This window comes from Trifolium pratense, linkage group LG7 (assembly GCF_020283565.1).
Source record: "Trifolium pratense cultivar HEN17-A07 linkage group LG7, ARS_RC_1.1, whole genome shotgun sequence".
Lineage (NCBI taxonomy): Eukaryota > Viridiplantae > Streptophyta > Magnoliopsida > Fabales > Fabaceae > Trifolium > Trifolium pratense.
In genome coordinates, this window is record NC_060065.1 from 4,370,179 (window position 1) to 4,390,529 (window position 20,351).

The following is a 20,351-nucleotide window of genomic DNA, read 5'->3' on the forward strand; positions in this document are numbered from 1 at the left end:
TAAAAATGAGAAGCTACTAAGAGTAACTTATAAAATAAAAAAAAAAATTAGAGGAGAGAAAAAAAAAATGTTAAAATAAGAAAATTATTTGTAATTAAAAAAATCACTTTTATAAGTTATATCCAAACAAACTAAAGATTATTTTTATTTTTTAAAAAAAAAAAATTATTATAATAAACAAACACAAAATAAATTCAACTTTTCTAAAAATCTCTAAAAACTAATCTCTAAATTATTTTATATCAAAATCACTATTTTTTTAATCTGTAACAAACGGACCCAATCTTTAATCAACTTTTATGTGTTTTTGTAAATAAAGAGGAAAAAACTTATAATATCCCTCCATTCCTGATTATAATAACTTTAGACCTCATTCAAAAATAAAACTACTTGACAAAAAAATAATAATAATAATAATACAATTAAATCAAGAGAACATTATCCATACACGTTATTATCATCATGCACACAAACAAGCATTCTTGCATATTATGATCTATAACTACTTTACCTTCTGTTGCACAATGAAGGGTCATGTCCTAACGGCTCACACCGACATCTCTGTTGGTTGGTGATGGTGGGCCTGACTGTCAATGACCAGTTTAACCATTCAGGTTGTGCATGCAAATCCATGTCAATTAGTTAAATAGGAAAAGAAAAAATTCCATGTCGCTAATTTAAACATTTTTACAGATAATACATTCAATTTCCCGAGCCTGATTTCCGTGGACATGATCAACAAATAATGAAAAACAACAAGCAAGTGAAACAAAAAATACTGCCTAAGTTGATGTAGACTCATTTGTGAACATTATTAACCTCAACAAATGGCCTGCATAATCCCTATTCTCAGAAGCTAACCGTAACTTACAATTTAACATACAAAATACAACCCGCGTCATTTGACACCCTTGCTGCCCCTTCTGTTGTATCTGGTCAATCTTTTACCCTTTTGCTTAGCAATACTACTAGTTGGTGTGGCTACCGAGCCCGATTCTGGACCTTGCTGAGAACTGACCTGTTGAACCTCGTACTGTACACTGGAGCTGTTCTGTGACCCGTCATCTCTGGAAGCAACGGTACCATCTATACTCACATCAGGCACCTCAGTAGATTCATGAGACATTTTCCGAGTCTCTTGCTCAAGAACGCCCTGAGCTATCCTCTCCTGACTTGAATTGACTGTACTCGATTCGTTATTCAATGTTTTCGAGTTCTGTTCAGCAGCCTTCCCTGCATAGACACTGGTAAACAGAAAAATGGCAGAAGTAACTTAGTATCAGAAGTTGTTGATTCCAAATTTAGTAATTGAGGAGGTAATACTTCCAAAAGATAATCTGTAGGTGGCGAGGCCAAATACTATGATGAAGGCAACAAGAAAACTTATATCACAATTTTACATTCCATTGGTTAACTAAAACTAACCTTAATTCAAAAAAAGGTTAGCAACACAGTTTTGAAGTAAAATTCGCATGGATCATACCAAATTATGTGGTTCTCTCCCACTCCCTAATCCCTATAGGGTCAGAGGCTCAGAGCCATTTCTTATTTGCTCGAATCCACATTAACTTCACCCAATAATAAAAAATATGTTGTTAACATTCCCTAAAATTAAAAGATTTTGCATACAGAACAATCGACCAAAAAAAGTAAACAAGAAAAGTAAACCATGATTACCTGGGCCTTGAAGAGGGGAATCCATTTTCCGGTGCATCTTCTGTTCCAACCTTCTCTTTGAATTCTGATAGATTTCCATCTTGTAATCTAGAATTTGAAACTGCATTCGGAGGAAGGATCATCTAAGAAGCAAACTAACATATGAAAATATTGGATAAAATATTTAAACTAAGGAGGCACAGAAAGATAAATTATCATGATCTATGACGGCAATATACCAGATCTATCTACATAATTAACCTGATCTTTGCAAACATGCCCTTAAGAAAATGCATAACATATTTAACCATGAAATGTATAACTGGATCCAATCATACTCATCATAAAATGTGAGGGTGTATACTAGCTAAAGTTCTCTACAGGAATGGCCTGTAGGGCCTACCAATATCTGACACCATTTGGAGGTTATTCTGTCTGACCAGACACAAATCCTGAATTCTTAAACTATAGAAATTAAAAAGCTGAAGCTCCCTTGCATGCATTGTGCGTTACAAAACATTGAGTGAAGTTTCTTTTCACCTGAATGCAGGACTATAACCCTCCGGCGAATCTAAAAACAGGGGGCAACATCAAAGCCTTCCAATAGTCAGACAATGCAAAAGTTCACGGTAGTTTAAGGTTTCTTTTTACTAGATAATCAGCTAGAACCATCACAAAAGCTACATAGACAGTGTGATTTTAAGGTTTCTTTTTACCAAATAATCAGCTAGAACCATCACAAAGGCTACATAGACAGTGTGATTTTAAGTCCGCTTCAGTTTTACTAGGACATGCTATTACTATTATTACTGTTACTGGAGAAGATACCACTGATTTACTGGGTCATGAAACTAAACACTTAGCATAGTGCAGTGGTCCATAGTGCATCACCAAACAGTTTAACTTCTCACATATTCACAATATATCAAACAACCATGATTACATACATTGCAAATAGCTCATAACATCAACTGGGTGCATTATGTAATCACATGGGGGCCAACAGAACTAAAAACTCTTACCTTCCCTAGTTTCTTCAACTAGGTCTTGTTGGTGCTTAGACTCATTTATGTCATCGGTGCCATTGACTTTAACAAGATCACCATTCCTATTAAATTAAGAAAATGCAAAAATTAGAAGACAAATGATATAACCAAACAAGGACAGATATCCCTACAATAGCCTGACCAGACCTATGTACATGGGTAACCACACTGACAAAAGATTAAACTCAACATAATGTTTAACTGTTGCTGTAATTTGTATCAGTCATTTAGTCTTGAAATTTTTTCTGTTTGTCAGCCAAAGAAAATCCAAATGAAAGGTTTGTGGTGTTGACTAAAAAATCCTCTCATAAACCTAAAGAAATTGTCAAAACATGATTAATGAGTTAAATTATAGGGTACAAAGGACCTTGAATGCACCGTATTGGTACTCCATCAATCAGACAAGAAAAAAGAAAATGTAAAGTTATGGTGGAATTTTAGGAAGGGAGAAGAAGGTAATATCACAGTATATTACAGAGAAATGTCAAAATGATATACTCTAACCTGTGCATATTATCTGAGGACCCGTCTCTTAGTACTGAAGTAGTTATTTCTCTACAGTCATCTTGGGTACCTATGTGACATGGTTTTTCATAAGCCAAGTAAGACTTCTACAGAGAGACAAGGGAATAAATTTTGTGAATGAACAAGCATTCTATCTGTTAGTCAGATTGTACCAACAGAAAGAACAGTGGATCTATGCATGCTAGTTAAATCATGGAGTATTTTTCAGCTTTTAAATAATAACGACCAGTGTCCGAGTCAAATTGCCTAATTATGGTTGTTCTGAGTATTACATAAGCTATGCATTGATAATTAACAAAATGGTTTTGCTTCTAAAATATATTTGACCAACAAATTAAGCAAATCTAATACTTGAAGACAATACAGGGACTTAAAATTTCGTGTGGAGTGTTTCAGCGCAGTTGCAGGTAATTAGTTAAGTGCCAATTAGCAAAAGCGTTACCTTTGGTTTTCTGAACAGCTACAAAGCCCTTAACAAAAGAAAAAAAAAACATGTTAAGACACAAAATAGGTTAATCTCAAACAAGCCTAAATGTATATAAACTCCACTTGAGCACCTGATTCTGTTCAGAAATAATATTAGCTGCATCTGGCAGCACAGATTCAGGTTGGTTCCTATCCAGTTTACTCTGCAAATCTGAAAGGTAAACCAAAAAAAAAATTGTTAAACATCCAAGAGGTAATGTGTTTTTCAAATAAATAAATAGGCAGGAAAAATATAAGTGGGTGTGAAACATTCAAGACATTATATATTATATATGTAATAAGAATAAATGAATAGGTCCTTATATCAAAAGGATTGACTATCCGAATAAACCAAAAGGCTCCTACAGTAGTTGAATCATACCTGAAGTGGCCTCAAAACCCAATCCACTGGCCAAGTTTACGGATGGAGCTACTAAATTTGTAAAATTATGTACTTTTTCTCTAGAACTAGCTCCAATATTTTCAATTGCAGATGAGTTGACATTATTTTTATGCTCCACAGCAAATGCAGACCAGTCAATTTTTGAGGAGGGAACTGTTCTAAGCATCTCCTCTGTTGCCCTGGATCTAACTCTTCTTATCTCATCCTGAATACTCCATGACCCGGTAGCAGAAGAATCCCTTTTAAACTGCATTTGAGCATCAACAAATATGAAACAAATAATAATAACTGAATACTGTAACTCAATCAACCCTAATGACAAATGAGCTATGATTGACAGGAGCAGTGATGTAACTTTCTTGGCAAATGATATTCCAGAGCATGAGAAACTCTACTAAGAGATGTTGTGTAATTTACCTTTTAAAACCAAGCTACGTTGTTTTCTAAAGTTGAAGCACGTGAATTTCTAGACAATACTTTTCAAAGTTTATTTGATAGGCACTCTATATTAAAGAAAGTGTATTTTTGGAAGACAGGAGATGGCAAAAAAGGTATTTGCTGTGAGAAATAGGGACTCCAAAATTTCCCTATTGTACTGTTGACTTCTTAAAGCTCACATTGAGCTTCACTGAGATCAATAGAAAGTTATTTTTTTTCTTATTTTCAATACCATTTGGTCTGTTAACTGTGTCATTCTGTGCGCACCTTTAGGACCTCATTTAGTACCTTGTTAGATGACTATGGTTAGATAAAAAAGACAAAGTGATATTCCTTATTTTTATTAACACCAGACCTCTAATCCTAATTAAATAAGGACACAGATCATCAAGCAAAAAGGGAATATGAAAACACATCGAATGACACCTTCAAGGATGACGTAGAATTGCCACCAAATGGATATGGTGTTTCTTCTTTAAAGAGCTGAATTCCGGATAGTGTTGGAGGCTTAGTATGGTCCACAGAAGGAGATGACCATGGAGGACGTGAACGCATATACGACTTAGCCACATCCACAGGCGATCCTTCATCTTTGGGAGCCTGCATGACAGCCAAGTATATAGGGTAAGAACAGACAATTAACATCAATTTATATTGCCAAGATATATACTATATGAAGGAGGAAAAGGGGGAGGAGATAGCATAGACAAACATCACTGTATGTTTCCCCTTCCCCATAAACTCACAGAGAGAGAGAGAGAGAGAGAGAGAGAGAGAGAGAGTCACTAACTTGTGGTAATGCAATCAAATTCAAACTAGGACTTCCATAACCTAAATCAGAATTTGAATCTAATCCAGACTTCTTTTCCAGCATCCATTTCTTTGACTCCATAACAGCAGCACTACAGAGCTCAGGTGAGCCTGTATCCGAGAAATAATTGAAAATCCATGGTCAGGTAAAAGTATACAGTTAAAATTGTGTTTTGAATTTGAATTTGAATATAGAGAATATATACCAGTTGCAAGAGTCGTGTTGGATATATCCCTTGGCCTGGTAACCCTATCATCATTTGCAGGAGAATCCACAACTCTTGATCTTATTATTTTTATCAACCTATCACCTTCTTCCCTGATCAAATATTAAGCTGTTTGAGAATCTTATTTAGAACAGCAAGAGGAAACAGTTCATGCAACCACTACAGTGTGAAGCACATTATAAATGTTTTTCTACTCCCTATAATTCACACAAAACATATTACTCAAGGTCTGCAAATTCGGTATAGACCACGATATCTGCTGCACCGTAAAATTTACATGAATACATTCCTTGCCTAATGCTTACTTTTTGAAGGCTCCCAATATTTGAAAGTTAAAATGACCAGAGCTGTGCATGATCACAATTGCCCAAGTCTTGCAGTCAATTTAAAAATTAGCCAATGACAGTCTTCTCTTATAATTTGGGATAGGCCTAAGTCAACCCCAAAATATAGCTCAAGAGGTCACAATTGCCCAAGCCTTACAAGAAATACTTTGGCCTAACTCGACCTTAAAAGGTGGCTCAAGAGATGAGGGTTGGTCAAGCCTAATAAAGAATACTGCTAATTTTAAATTCAACACTACAAAGAATGTTAGCCAGCCCTAAAACCAGGATGCTGTGATTTTTATCTAACCGTCGGTTAGTGTTAATGAAATTACAGTGTTTACAAAAGAGGTAGACATAGCAAACTTTCAACAAAAATATACAACAAGGGTGCAAAAAGTAAGAAATAGAAAAGAGAAAATTCAATGTAAAATTTAGAATCGATATAAATTCTTCGGTACCTTGAGAATGTCTCTTGCATTAGTAGCTGCTCAATGGTATTCTTGCTTTTGCTATATGCAACTAATGGCTGGAGCTCCTTCATGGATAAATTGATAGGTTCTGACGTCCCACCCTTTCAACAGAGATACCAATGTCAAATGCACAAGATAGATGGAACGAGGGATTCATAAAGACAGAAAACACCGATCAAGATTGCCTCTAACCGAATGGAAACACAATCTACAGTACTATCACAACTCACAAGCCAGTACATTTCTAAAAATTACAATTTAATGATTCAGATTTGTCTGCTATTATGAAGAATAGGTCGGAAAAGTGAAATATAATAAAACTACCAAAGGCGCATTAATAAGTGGAACAACAAGGTGTCTTATAACAAAAACTAAAGAACTTTGTCATGTTTCTGCAATGTCTAAGCGAGTGATTATGTCAGGTTTATCAAAATGCACATAATATAAAATAATGAAAAACAGTTCAACATCCTCATCAAAGAACAGTGCAAAACAAAAATACCAAAAACACCAAAATATAACTATTGAAAATTACTAGTTTCTTCTTCCTAACACTAAAAAAACAAGCATTTTGCATCTAAAGCACAACATAACCCACCTGGTTTAATGCAACTTCACCTTCAAAAGGGTTATAACTTACATCATCAAGATCACCAACTTCCTCTGCAAAATTGAACAGTGAACAGGTTTTTTAGGAGGGAATTGCATGGCTCTATTCGATTCAAAAAAATTGCATGGCTCTATCCGATATCAAAAGACATGTACTTAAATTTGCATATTTTTTTAAAAAAACTGAACAAACAGTGACCATGGCGTGTACTTTAATTTTAAAATTAAATAAATACTTAATATATTCTTATAGCTTGCATTTTTTTTTCAAATCCAATTAAGCACTTAAAAAAATCCACAATAGCAACACAAGTATTCCTCAACTAATAGATCTACAGAAACTAGATAAACTACAACTAATGTAAAACTAAAGAATTTTCAGTACACTTAAGTCCAAATAGTCAAAATAAAAATAATTTCTGAATTAATCACTAGAAGTTCACAAATTAGGGGGAAAAAACCCTAGTATTGTAATTGCAAGTACAAAAATGTCAAATTAACGAAATTGCATAAAAAAAGTGTATGAATTACCGGCAACGGAATCGGCATAAGAAGAGGAAGAAGAAGTAGCTGAGGAAGAAGAAGATGGAGACGATTCAAGATCCAAAACAGTGGACAAAATTTTTCCGGCACCGGAAGCAATGAAACGAGTGGGAGAGATGACGAAACGTGAAAGCCAATTAGGGCTTTGAGGTTGAGGCTGTGGTGGAACGGGTCGGGAATATGGAGTACGGTTTCTGGCGGCGGCGGTACGGCGGAGGCGAACCATTTTGCCTCCTCCTCCTCTCGATTGAGATCCGGAAATTGAAGCCATGAAGATGGGAGCGAAACACACGCGCGGAAGTACACGTGGGAAATTGAAGTGTCGAATCTTCTGCTTGAATTCTATTCTATTCGTTTTCTTCTTTCTCTTTTCGCTTCAAAACCTCACTTACAAGAAACAGACAAAGTGTTTTATTGTTCTTGCGGTTATCTTCGGTTTATTCATTTTTATTTACTTCGGATAATTGGATTTTTTGTGTGCCCGAAAGAATATTTATTTTTTGTTCTCTTGCATCGTCATATATACCGGTAATAGTTTTGTTTGTTTGCGTTAAATATTCTCAATATTTTAATTTTAATAATTAATTGTGTAACTTTTGTTGTGGATTTTATTCATATAGTATTTTCATTTTTTACTTTTTTATATTAATAAAAAAATTACAATTAAAATAAATTATATGAATAATGTGCATGATTCTCAAACGATATGGAATAGATCTAGTAATTGAAGGTCTTAGAAGTGATTAGGTAAGTAATGTTAGAAGATTCTTTGAGTTGGAACCCCTTTCAAGGCATAAAGAACAAATTTTGCAATTTTCTAAATTAGTGAAAGATCGACTCGAATGATTTTCTAAATTAGTTTGGCTCAGTGGTAAGGACATCGCATTATATGTGTGGGAGTCCGGGTTCGAACTCGGGACACTCCACTTATTCATCTTTAAGGTGGATTTTCTAACCACTAGGCTAATTGACAAAAAAATGTGTTATTGTGTAAAAAAAATAAAAATCAAAGTGTGTTATTTAAAAAGCATTTGATATCCTTACATTGAAGATCATTGAAGCTAGACTTTAAAGAAGAAGAATCTGTAGATGTTTTAGCACCCAATGACCACTATGCCTGATTATGGTCTTGTAATTTATGTTGCTTCGGATCTAAAATATATTTTCATTTGTTTTGTCATATAGATTTTTGTTTTCACAATTTTATAATTTCATGTTGATGTTTAAGCACGACATAAACCATGGTTGAAATATGAAATGATATTTCCAGTTTAAAATCTTTCTTAAATGTTACTATGTTTGGAGAATGATTTTGATTTAAGTTGTTTTATTGTTATCTCTAATGTGTACTTGTCCAATCACTTGTTTTTTTATTGCAAATTCAATAACATACTCACTCTATCCCAAAATATAAGAAAAAATGAGTCAAATAAATTTGATGTATTTGGCTAAAGATTTGGACTAAATACATTCACTTTTGTTGACTAATTTTTGTTTGTATTTTGGGACGGAGGGGTACAAATATTACTTTCTTTCTTTAATTATAAGCAAAAGTTCACTTTTTAGATTCATTGAAAAAGTGATATATCTAGCTCCGTCCCAAAATATAAACAAAATTTGGTCAATAAAAGTTGGTGAATTTGGTTCAAAATTTGGTCTAGATACATTTACTTTTGTTGACTTTCTTTTGCTTATATTTTGGGACGGATAAAGTACATTATAGTCCACATACATAAGTTATTCAATAAACTAGAACTTTGACCCATGCGGTGCATGAGTCTAATTAGTTGTAATATGTAACAATAAAAAATAAAATACAAAAATTCTAAGCCATTTTCAATAAGAGTAGTATAGGGAATTTCATGGACTAATTATTCTATATTTGTTTATGTGCTTATTTTATATTTTATATATTGTTTAAATAATTTTGGAACCACATCGTTTTGTTTAATTATTAAAAAAAAATTGCTGATAACTAAAGGTTAAAAAATTGATGATAATTAAAGGTTAAAAAAAAAAATTAAAGACACAATCAAGAACATTAAGTAGACATCCATAAATAAATAAAAATTGTGATTAATTCCGCCGTTTAAATTTATTGAAAACAGGGTTAACATATTAGGATTCCTAAATTCTTTCATAATTGAAGCACATGTTTTAGCGGTTGAAAGGTTTTATTGTAAGTAAGGGATGCAAGTTCGATTCCTATCGTAGAAAAATATGTATTTTTTGAATATAAAGCTGCAATAAAAAGAAAGAGGAAATGAGAGGGAAAAAATTTGGTTTAGGGTTAGCTTATGTTAGCAAGCTTATAATATAAGAGATAAGAGATTATCGGTTTTTAATTGTTTAAATTGTGCAATAAAAATTGATGGTGCTTAATTGTCGTATGAAATCTTTCCTATGGAAGTTGATGGACCTTAACACTTTATGGACATAATTTAAATCACAATTGATCTGCTAGTGCATATTTTATCAATTGATCATCGGTTAATATTAAATCTGCAATGTTAAAATCAAAAGAATAAATATGATTAGTGACATGACTATGGTTGTATTTGGTTGTATTGCAAAAAAATTGATTTAGCAAAATGAGTTTGATAATAACTTTCCAAATTACACGTGATAATAACTTTCCAAATCTCACATGATAATTATTCTCTAAATTTATGATCCGGTAGAAAAAAAAATCATCTATCAGGAAAGACATAAAAATATTTCGTGATGAATAATATAGTCAACAATAATTTTGATATGATATACTTTTAAAATTGATGGTGCTTATCAATTATTGCACATAATTTTAATCACAATGGGTATACTTGCCATATTGGTTGGAAATATTGTCTTGTACTGAAGGGTTGCGGGTTCGAATCCTAGTAAAGACAAGATTGTATTATTTTTTAATAAAAATTGCAAGATAAAATGGAGGGAAAATAGAGAAAACAAATTAGGGTTTAGGGTTTGCTTGTGTATACAAGCTTATAATATAAAAGATCTGAAAAGTTGACTTTTCCTTATAATTAAGGATGGATGGAGGTTTCTAAAAAAAAAAAGGATGGATGGAGGTATTAATTAGTGCCAAGTGTTCCGACAATCACAAACACTTAAATTCATAATGATTACTCCCTCCGTCCCACAATAAGTGAGTCAGTTGACTGCGTCATCCATGTCAATCCATAACTTTGACAATTAATATTTTAAATTGTACAATAATAAAAATTACAAAAATATGATATTTTGAAAATGCTTATCGAGATGAATTCAACAACATCTTATATGCTAATATTTGTTTTTATTAGTAGAAAAATAGAGTCAAAGTAAGATATGTGAATAATATATATATATATATATAGTCAAAATGACTCACTCATTTTGGAACGAATGGAGTAGTAGTTAATGAATTCCATCTATATTAAAGGCTAAGGCCATGTGAGTAAACGAAGCGTTGCTTCGGCTACGGAATACATAGAGTGAGAATGCTGCTATAGAGTTGGAGAGTGATTGTTTTCGGTTGTGCAAGCCATCAATTCAAAGCATTGAAATAAGAAAAATGATAAACAGTGCTCTGGTTAAGGAAGCAAAATAGTAATTTGGCATTGGAAAAAGCTAAACTGCACGACAAAAGCATTCGTCACAATATAGCACGAGTTAAATTTTGGTTATAATTTGAATTATCTTTTGATTTTTATTTGATTCCTAATTACCAGTTTAGTTTCACACGTGTTTATTTATGAGAAATCCCATCACATGAGGCGGTGGTTTTCCAAATCACTCTGTGATGTGTTGCCATTGTCCAAGGCTGAATGAATATTGTAGAAGACAAGTCTAGGATATTATCACACATCCTTGAATGTTTATTTTATCTTGGTTTTTGTTTTAAGTATTTTAAAAAATTATAAGCTATCTAGTAGGCATTTTTTTTTAACAGCAAATATATTATTAATCAGGTCTCTACACAAGACGAACAGAGACCAGAATTAAAGTAACTACATAACAGGGTGCCGTATATATGCGGAACGCCAAAAATAAACACCAAAACAAATACCACCTAACAGAGGTCCACCTCCTAATCCCACTCAAAATCTCGTGTAGATCATGAAAATAAATTTAGATTTTTCAAAATGTGTTTGTATCTCAAAAAAAGTTCAAACTTTTAAAACCCAAAAATTTATAAAATTCATATTTGTACAGATTAAGCAAAATCAAAGGTTGGAAGAGCTTCAGTGGACGTTTAGAAACAACCGGCAGATTAGTCTCAGCTCGCAGACCACCTCAAAACAGTAAACACCGGCGCCAGCACCAAACGCTATCTAGCACGCATTAATCACATGAGAATGAATCTGTCGTGCATAGTCGTGTGTAGAGCTTATCGTGCCATATAGCAACTCTCTTTGGCATTAGAACTTATACAATCACCTTCTCAAAAATTTAGAAAATGTTATTTTCTACTCAAAACTTTCTTCTTTTGGTTTCCTTAACTAGTGCCTCGGGACACCGGTTAGCATGACCCTTGAAATAATAATACAGAGTTAGCATTAGTGTCGTGATTTATTAGTATTGAACAACAACTGTAAGGTCAATTATGTAGTGAGATAAGCAAATCGGATAATTTATCACTTAGCCCAAGCGACTAGTTTTATTTTATCGCTAGTCTCCAAAATTATAATTATTATCCACCCTATTTCGAAGGTATTATTATTATGAATGGAATTAATTGAGTTTGCTGGTGTAAGAAAAAAGTGCATTTAATTTTTTTAAAGTTAATTAATATTTGGAAAATCTTAACATGTGCTCTAGTACATTTGTGCACATGTTAAGGAAGTAAAAGTAGAAATAATATATTGAAATTTGTGCATTTAATTTTTTAGATATTAAATTTTTTTCAAACGTTAAATGCAATTTTCTATATTTAGAACTTTAACATGTGCCTTTGGTGCACATGTTAACATGACCCTTAAAATTTTATTATCAATCGTTAGTTGATCCGGTGGTGATCTGATGCTGAAATTGAATGTCAGAACTAATCCCGAACTAAATTATGCGGTGGCCCGGATAACTAGTGGCGAAAAAAATTAAAATTGTATAAAACTTTCATTCATTCTTTTTTCCTTAACACGGACAATGTCAATATCAGTCGGTCAATTTGGTTCCCAACTCACTTTATGCTACTACTAATAAGCTGGGGACTTTTGTACCAAAAAAAAAATTAAAAAAAAAAAACTGGGGACTTGCATAAAAAAAAAAAAGAAGTTAGGGACTAATATGGAATTTGAATTAAATAAGGGTAAAGTCGAGAGAACCCATTTTAAAGGATAAAATTAAGTGAGTATTATTCACACCACCCGCATTATTATTGTTGAATTGAGAAACCCTAAATCAAGAAAAGGGGAAATTAGCGATCAAGAAAAAGAATCCGAAGATGTCGTACATGTTACCTCACTTGCATTCAGGATGGGCTGTTGATCAGGCAATCCTCGCCGAGGAAGAACGTCTCGTTGTCATCCGTTTCGGTCACGATTGGGATGAAACTTGCATGCAGGTAACTTTTTATATTTCAATTTATTCTTTCCTTTTTATGCTGCTACTATTTGGTTAATTAAGTTAATTGCAGTCACCAACAATCACTTTTCAGAAAAATCAATTTTACTTTTTAAGCAATAATTTCTTGTATATAAGTTGAAATTAGTTGAACAGTCCCAAAGTTAACAAAACCAATAGAATAGGAGATAAGAGAAGAAAGATAATGTAATGAATTTAGTTAGGGAGGAGAAGATTAAGGGTCCGTTTGGATTAGCTTATTTTTCAGCTTATGCAATATAAATTAGGTTTTGTGCTATTTTATAAGTTAGTTTATGATAAAATAGTTTATAAAAATACAATTTTCACTAGTGGGAACTTATAAAATAGCATAAAAAATAATTTATATTGCATAAGTTGTTTGCTTTAGCTGAAAAATAAGCTAATCCAAACGGGCCCTAATTCTTCATCACAATTGTAGTTTTTTATTAAAAAAATCTAGAATTACTACTCGCTGAAGCAATATTTGGCTAGACTTTACTTATGTCACGACTGAACTCCTGAGTACGGGGTGCGACCCTTTCCCCTGTACTGAATATGTTGTTCACCTCTAATTTATTAAATTTCTTGCCTAACATAAGAAGGAAAAAGCTAATGTAGATCGGTTGAAAGAACTTATAATCAAGAAAAGTAACAATTAGGAGTATACATACTGCAAAAAAAGAATTGGTCACTTAAATTTGTAGTCCTAGTTGCTATAGCTCTACCCAAGTCTAGTTGTTTTATAGAGGAGTCGAAACCCAAAAAACACTAATGAAAGGAAGTTTTTCATTCTTATACTAAAATTTTGATTTCATTTTGTGTCTAATGAAGGGAATACAAAAATCAAAAGGAGTTAAAAAAATGTTACCGCTTGATGAAATAAACTTTGTTGCATATGGCTTTGTTGGAATTGTGTACAGAAAGTAGTGCAGGGGCTTCAATAGAGGACAATTGACAACTAAAAAAAAAATTCAATATTACTTAAGTTGAAACTAGTTGAGCAGTGCTATATAAGTACAACTCTTTCTAGCAGGATAACAATACGAAACAGAAAACAGCCAATAAAAAAGGAGATACGAGAGATAAAGTAATGAATTTAGGGAGTAGAAGATTAATGTAAGAGTGCAAAACTGTTTCATCCTAATTCGTGCCATTTGTTTTTGTAACAAGTATTTCCCTAATACAATTTCTGCATCTTGACTTCTTTTGATGCTCCCTCATTTGGATTCTCTGTAAACACAGCAATATCTATATGCTTATAGAATTTGAAGAATCATAAAGCTAATTCAAATTGAGTTGTAGAGGTATCTTCAACAAAATTGTCACCGCAATAACAATCACATTTTTATCTTCTATTTTCGCAATTTCAAAAATGTGATAAAACTACGAACACCACGAAGATATTTAGGCCTGGATTGATATTATCATGCCATACATAATGTTTGTTTCTTTCAGCATCATCAGATGCAAACTCTTGATTTTAGATTCATATGAGCTATATTGAGTAAATTTTGCATTAAGTAGGTTAGTATTGCAGTTTGATATGTTTTTTCTTTGTTGTATGAAGATGGATGAGGTGCTCGCATCGGTTGCAGAGACAATAAAAAACTTTGCTGTGATATACCTTGTGGACATCACAGAGGTACCTGATTTCAACACTATGTATGAGCTGTATGACCCTTCCACAGTTATGTTCTTCTTTAGGAACAAGCACATCATGATCGACCTTGGCACTGGAAACAACAACAAGATCAATTGGGCTATGAAGGACAAACAAGAATTCATTGACATCATTGAGACTGTCTACAGAGGTGCAAGGAAGGGCCGTGGTCTTGTCATTGCTCCCAAAGATTACTCCACCAAGTACCGTTACTAGTATATATCAATCTCTACTGGGATATGTGTAATTTGAACTCTATTTTCATTCTCGTACAAAACCTACCTCATCTGGTTCACCGTTTATTAATGTGTAACTGTCACTAAACTATCAGTCTACACACCTACTTGTCTGTCATTTTATTCGGAACTGTAACTGCTATACTCGTGAGACTGTGACTGTGTAACATGCACTTGGATTATCTGAACAATGATTTTATGATTAAAGTGATTGATTAAAAGGAATGATAGGAATTGTTAGGATACATTTATTCAATTAATGTTAATCGGGCAATCTGACCAAGCATGCTAAACAGCTAAACTCTTAGGAACTCGGCATCAGATTCTGAGTTTTGGAAGAGATTTTTTTTTAAGCTAAAGAGAAATATATTAATTAAACAAACAAGAAAAACAGAGACTGAGGGGCATTAGACCCGACCCAGTTACAACCCAAAAGGGAATACATCGTGATCAAATATACATTGTATAAACCAACCTAGTTTTGGGAGAGATTAGAAACAACAATGTTTAATTAAATTACAAAGACATTAGAAATTCTGTGTGGCATAATTTCGTCTTCGCAAAGGATTTTCTTTTTCACAATAGAGTTAAGTTCACTTCCTAAATGCTAACAAATCTGAATGCCTCCATTTATACCCTCATCATAGTACTTGCTAATTTGCCACTCTTAACAGCTTTTAACCACCAAAACATAAATTACTCTCACTACTCTCTGGCTGGTATTGTTACAAACAATACAAAATCATCCAGGGTACTAAAAGCAAAAGCATATGTTTTGTTGATCATACAATGTAAATTTCTGAACACTTGATAATGCCGCGACCTACTTTGCATCACACATCAAACGAACTCTATGTTGCAGCTGCACTTTTTATTCGTTCAGCACCTGTCATCACCATCACGGCCGGCGGACGCTCCATTGCAACAAGGCAATGATTCGCTATACATAATGCAAGCTACTTAAAGTCAATGCACTAACTTCTCTCAACTCTTGAGATTAATCACTGGAACAAATTCACTTGTCACATAATTACTTATGAACCAAGTAAGTTTGTATGTAATAGCAACATGCCAAGTAGATTATCGAGTTAACCAGTTCACAGGTTTGACAGTAGATGTTGGGACTTTCTACCCTTCTACTTTTCAGTTCATAAATTTTTATTAAACAATCAAACAAACTGATAAATTGATTTTAAAAATTGCATTCAGAATCGGGAGAATATAATACCCAAGCATTGGAAATGGTAAAAAAAAAAAAAAAAACTGCCTGCCTTTGAAACTTCCACAAAAAAATACCATGAGAAGTATCAATTAGTTTACCGAATGAAACAACAGACCATTACTAAATTCGTTGAAGTTATGATTGGTTATGGGTGCAACTGCAAACCCAAATTTCTTTGTCCACATCTCAAATATTGTTTCAGACACTAAAAGGAGAAGTAGATCATTTACACCTAATCTAATTAGGTTAGTTTCCAATGTATCCATCATAATCTTACATGAGCTTTGGCCTCTGTATTTCAATTACCATCCCCTTAAACTTGCATGAGGCATGAATGTTGCTGCAAATGCCATTTTACCTTCCTTTTTGAACCATAAAAGTAATTCATGTAGAGAATAAAACTCCTCCTCCTCAGGGCCATTAGATTTTTTCTAGTGGTGAGAGATTTGAGTAGTGTGCATGAGATCTTGAGTTCGATTCTCAATTCCATTTTGTAAACAACAAAAAAAAAAACTCCTCCATCTCATCATCATCATCCTCACCACCACCAGCACGACCATCACCCCCTGCCAACACCCCCACTACCATCATCAACAAGGTTGTCAGAATCGAGTTTTTATGTCAACTCATTTTGTCTAGGAAGGTAGGTAACATTTTTGTGAATTCGTAGAAAAAAAAAACTTATTTAATACTCAAAATAGGCTTGTAAATTCTAGGAAAATTATATTATATATATTATATATAATTTTAACTTATTCAATTTCGACCTAAAAAACTTACTTAATTTTGAACATAATCTAAATTTAATTAGACTTTTTATTTTTAATTTCAAAATTTAATTTATGAATATTAATTAAAAAAAATATTAAAAACAAATATATATTATCTCTATCTCTAATCTCTATATCTCTTCTCAATAATATATGTTACGAGATATTCTTTGACACATTTTCTCTAAGAAGGTAGGTAACATTTTCTCTAATATTTTAATAATAACTTAAACCCTACCTTCAATACCCTCAACCTTTCTTTAGGAGTATTATTCCTTCTCCTTCTCCTTTGTCGGATTCAATTCAGCTGAGAATCAATCCTCTCCTTCAACTGTGATTGTCAATTTCTTCTCTTCTTTAATTAAATTTGCCCCAATTAGTTTAGGTTTTAAGTTTGCTAGTGATTAGTGAAGGAGTTGTTGTCATTAAGTTTTAGCCTATGGTGGTAATTTGTTATTGATTTGTGCTTTCTTAAAGAAGAATTATATATGATTATTCAATAACTACTCCTAGAGAGGGTTATGGAGAGTGAAGAAGAAAGAGTAGAGAGAGTGTGTAACATATAACAATTCACTTATCATTCAATACTATAGAGAGGGTATTATGTATGTTTGCTTCAGGTCGCCCATTGGCGTTTTTCTTGTAGTGACCATACATGTTATAATAGTAGTGTTGGATATGAGTCCTCGGGGTGTTCATGGTGCGGGTTAATATGCGAACCCGTCAACCAATCCAACCCACTATTTACTCGAATCCGTTTATTTGCAGGTAGAATCCGGCTCAATTCACCATACCCACAAGCAATCGGTTCAGGCATTGGATTTGAGTTTTTGAACCCGTGTACCCAACCCGGTCATGTAAATGATGTATTTTTTGCGAAGTTGCTACTCTTATTTAGTTTATTAAGGGGAGTGTATTGGATTAAGATTTTGAGAGACTTTCTTGGCAAAAAAAGTCTTGAAGATTTTAAAAGACTTTGTGATAATATACTGATTTTGTGAGATTTAAGGACATTTTAGTAAGATTTTAATGGATTCAAAGGACTCATTTTTCTTTTGAAGATTCAGTATCCGGTCTATAGATCTACTAATTTAAGGGATACCAATTCCACTATCCTTTAGTGGGAGGGTCGATTAGGATTAGTCCAATACAGAAGTGACTGAGATGATTCGAACATGAAACCCTGATAAGAGAATCAAAAGATCTTCATTGATTTTTGAGAAAGAAAAATAATTTTACTTACCTTCTAATCGAACCTCACATCACCAGATTTCTCGATGAGAATCGCAAGGTTAACACACAAAAAAGTTAAATAGAAACAAAACAACTAAAAAAAATTCAGGTTCATAATAAAATCATTGTTTAAAAAATAATAATAAAATGTATGGAAAAAACAAATCAAGTTCATAATAAATAAAAAATTGTCACGCTATGAAAACTATAATCATATGAACGTGATTCTTGAACGTATGAAAAATATTGTTAAAGAATTATTATCAAAGGTTTGAAGCACAAATACTTATCATATTTGATATATGAACACAGCTGTATGTATGAAAAATTGAAAACTACTCAGTTGTGTTCCGGGAACTCAACTCAATCCGTTAATAATCGGGTTGGTTCAGTTCGGATTTGATAATGAAAGCTCGAGTTTGATGATGAACCCAACCCAATGAATTATGAACGGGTTGGGTAACGGATGATGCCAAATTCGATCCAACCCGCATACACTCTTAGATATACTCATAGTTTACATCGTGTATTTTATATCCCATTGATTATTCCGCATGTTTTTGTATTATATTGCAATGGTCTTTTTTATATGCTATCATGTGGTTTTTTTTTTTTTTAATGTTCCCGCTCAACAAAAATTATAGAGACAAAAAATTCTCAATTTATATTAAACGATATAAATTTTTATACATGCTTACTAGAAAAGGAAGGTACAAAGTTTAAGGAGATTTGTGGTTATGAGGCCACTCAAACTTTCTCTTATTGATGAATGAGAAAGTGTCTAGGTGCATGAATTTTTTTAGTATAGTCGGCCTGTTTTGATCTTGGCTGATGATATTTATCCTCTTGTCAGATTGCATTACCCACTTTGTGGGTGTCGATTGATCACCGCAATCTTCGTCCAAAGTAAGTCTCGCAGACTTAATCTGGAGAAATCACCGAAGTTGATGGCGGCACCTCGGGATCAACATCGACTACAACAGGCGGCGGCGCAAGCCAATTCTTACATGATGTTTTCTTCTTCTCTAAGACCCAATTCATATGCAATTGGGTTATTTTCCTGAATAAGGTTTATAAAAACTCGTTTTAAATCGTAAACTTTGATTTTACAGTTTTAGAGCTAAAATAATTTTGAGTAAAAGTCAAAATGAGTTTACACAATTTTTTTTTTTGGCTTTTCACCACCGGTTTAATCCGGTTCGGGGATCAGTTCTGGCATAAAGTAGTTTCAGCCTCCTCCCGATCGCAGTTGCGAGAGTTTACACAATTCAACTTCTTATAAAATCAGTAAAATCACTTAAACTTATATATTTTTACCTAACTATTCAAAAACTTAATTTTTAGTCAAAAAGTTCAATTTTATCATTTTAGTAATAAATAAATAAAATATCCTATCTAAAGACACTTAACTTTTTATAATAGTTTATGTTAATAATTATAGGAATAACAAATATTTACATTTGTAATGATTTTTTATAATAGTATTCTTTTTTTTTTTTATATAAGCAAAAATCATGGTTTAATAATTGATTATTTGGTATATACTACACCAAATATATCAATTATTCAATGAAAATATTTGCTTATAAAAGGGGATGAAGGATTGGAGGAATAGAGGGAGTACATCAAGAGTCAGTGTGTTTTCAACAATGTCTCCTATTTTTATGCACATGTGCGAAAAAATACAAATAAAAACAAAACAATCTATGAAAACAAGTGTAAAACAAAACAAATAAGTAATTATTATATTTTGATAAAAATAATATAATACTGCAAAATTTATGCAATTATTTAAATATAATAAGTTTTTTTGGTAGAAAGAAGAAATGACGTATGACCTAGCAATTTCGACATTTATGTTAGTTGAGCTAAGAATTGTGCACAGTTAAATATATTTGTGGACATTTAAACATAATAAGTTATTCGATAAATAATAGATACATAAATATTGTAAAATAAAAAAGATATATAATATAATAGGGGTTTCGTAAAAATCAAATAAATAATGGGTTAAAATATACAATCATATATAATATTCAATCTCACATGATATATGCATGATTCAAAGAGTCATATTTAATACATTAAAAAAAAGTCGTATAAAAATGTAGACATATTACTTTCTTTACGAAATATATTGATGAGAATAT

The 20,351-nt window shown here is 32.6% G+C and overlaps 2 protein-coding genes across 2 annotated transcripts; one reads left to right on the plus strand and one right to left on the minus strand.

The window, feature by feature from the left end:
- Nucleotides 1-647: 647 nt before the first annotated feature.
- On the minus strand, nucleotides 648-8,042 carry LOC123895254 (protein KAKU4). Its single transcript, XM_045945512.1, has 13 exons — nucleotides 7,507-8,042; nucleotides 6,965-7,029; nucleotides 6,355-6,467; nucleotides 5,550-5,662; nucleotides 5,324-5,454; nucleotides 4,960-5,133; nucleotides 4,075-4,342; nucleotides 3,785-3,864; nucleotides 3,670-3,697; nucleotides 3,207-3,276; nucleotides 2,679-2,764; nucleotides 1,678-1,777; nucleotides 648-1,244 (listed from the first exon to the last, which is right to left on the minus strand). The coding sequence occupies exons 1-13, from the start codon at nucleotides 7,787-7,789 to the stop codon at nucleotides 899-901; spliced, it is 1,857 nt and encodes a 618-aa protein (XP_045801468.1). The 5' UTR covers nucleotides 7,790-8,042; the 3' UTR covers nucleotides 648-898.
- A 4,800-nt stretch (nucleotides 8,043-12,842) lies between these two features.
- LOC123899467 (thioredoxin-like protein YLS8) lies at nucleotides 12,843-15,201 on the plus strand. The gene is made up of 2 exons (XM_045950600.1): nucleotides 12,843-13,060; nucleotides 14,648-15,201. The coding sequence occupies exons 1-2, from the start codon at nucleotides 12,941-12,943 to the stop codon at nucleotides 14,954-14,956; spliced, it is 429 nt and encodes a 142-aa protein (XP_045806556.1). The 5' UTR covers nucleotides 12,843-12,940; the 3' UTR covers nucleotides 14,957-15,201.
- Nucleotides 15,202-20,351: the final 5,150 nt, after the last annotated feature.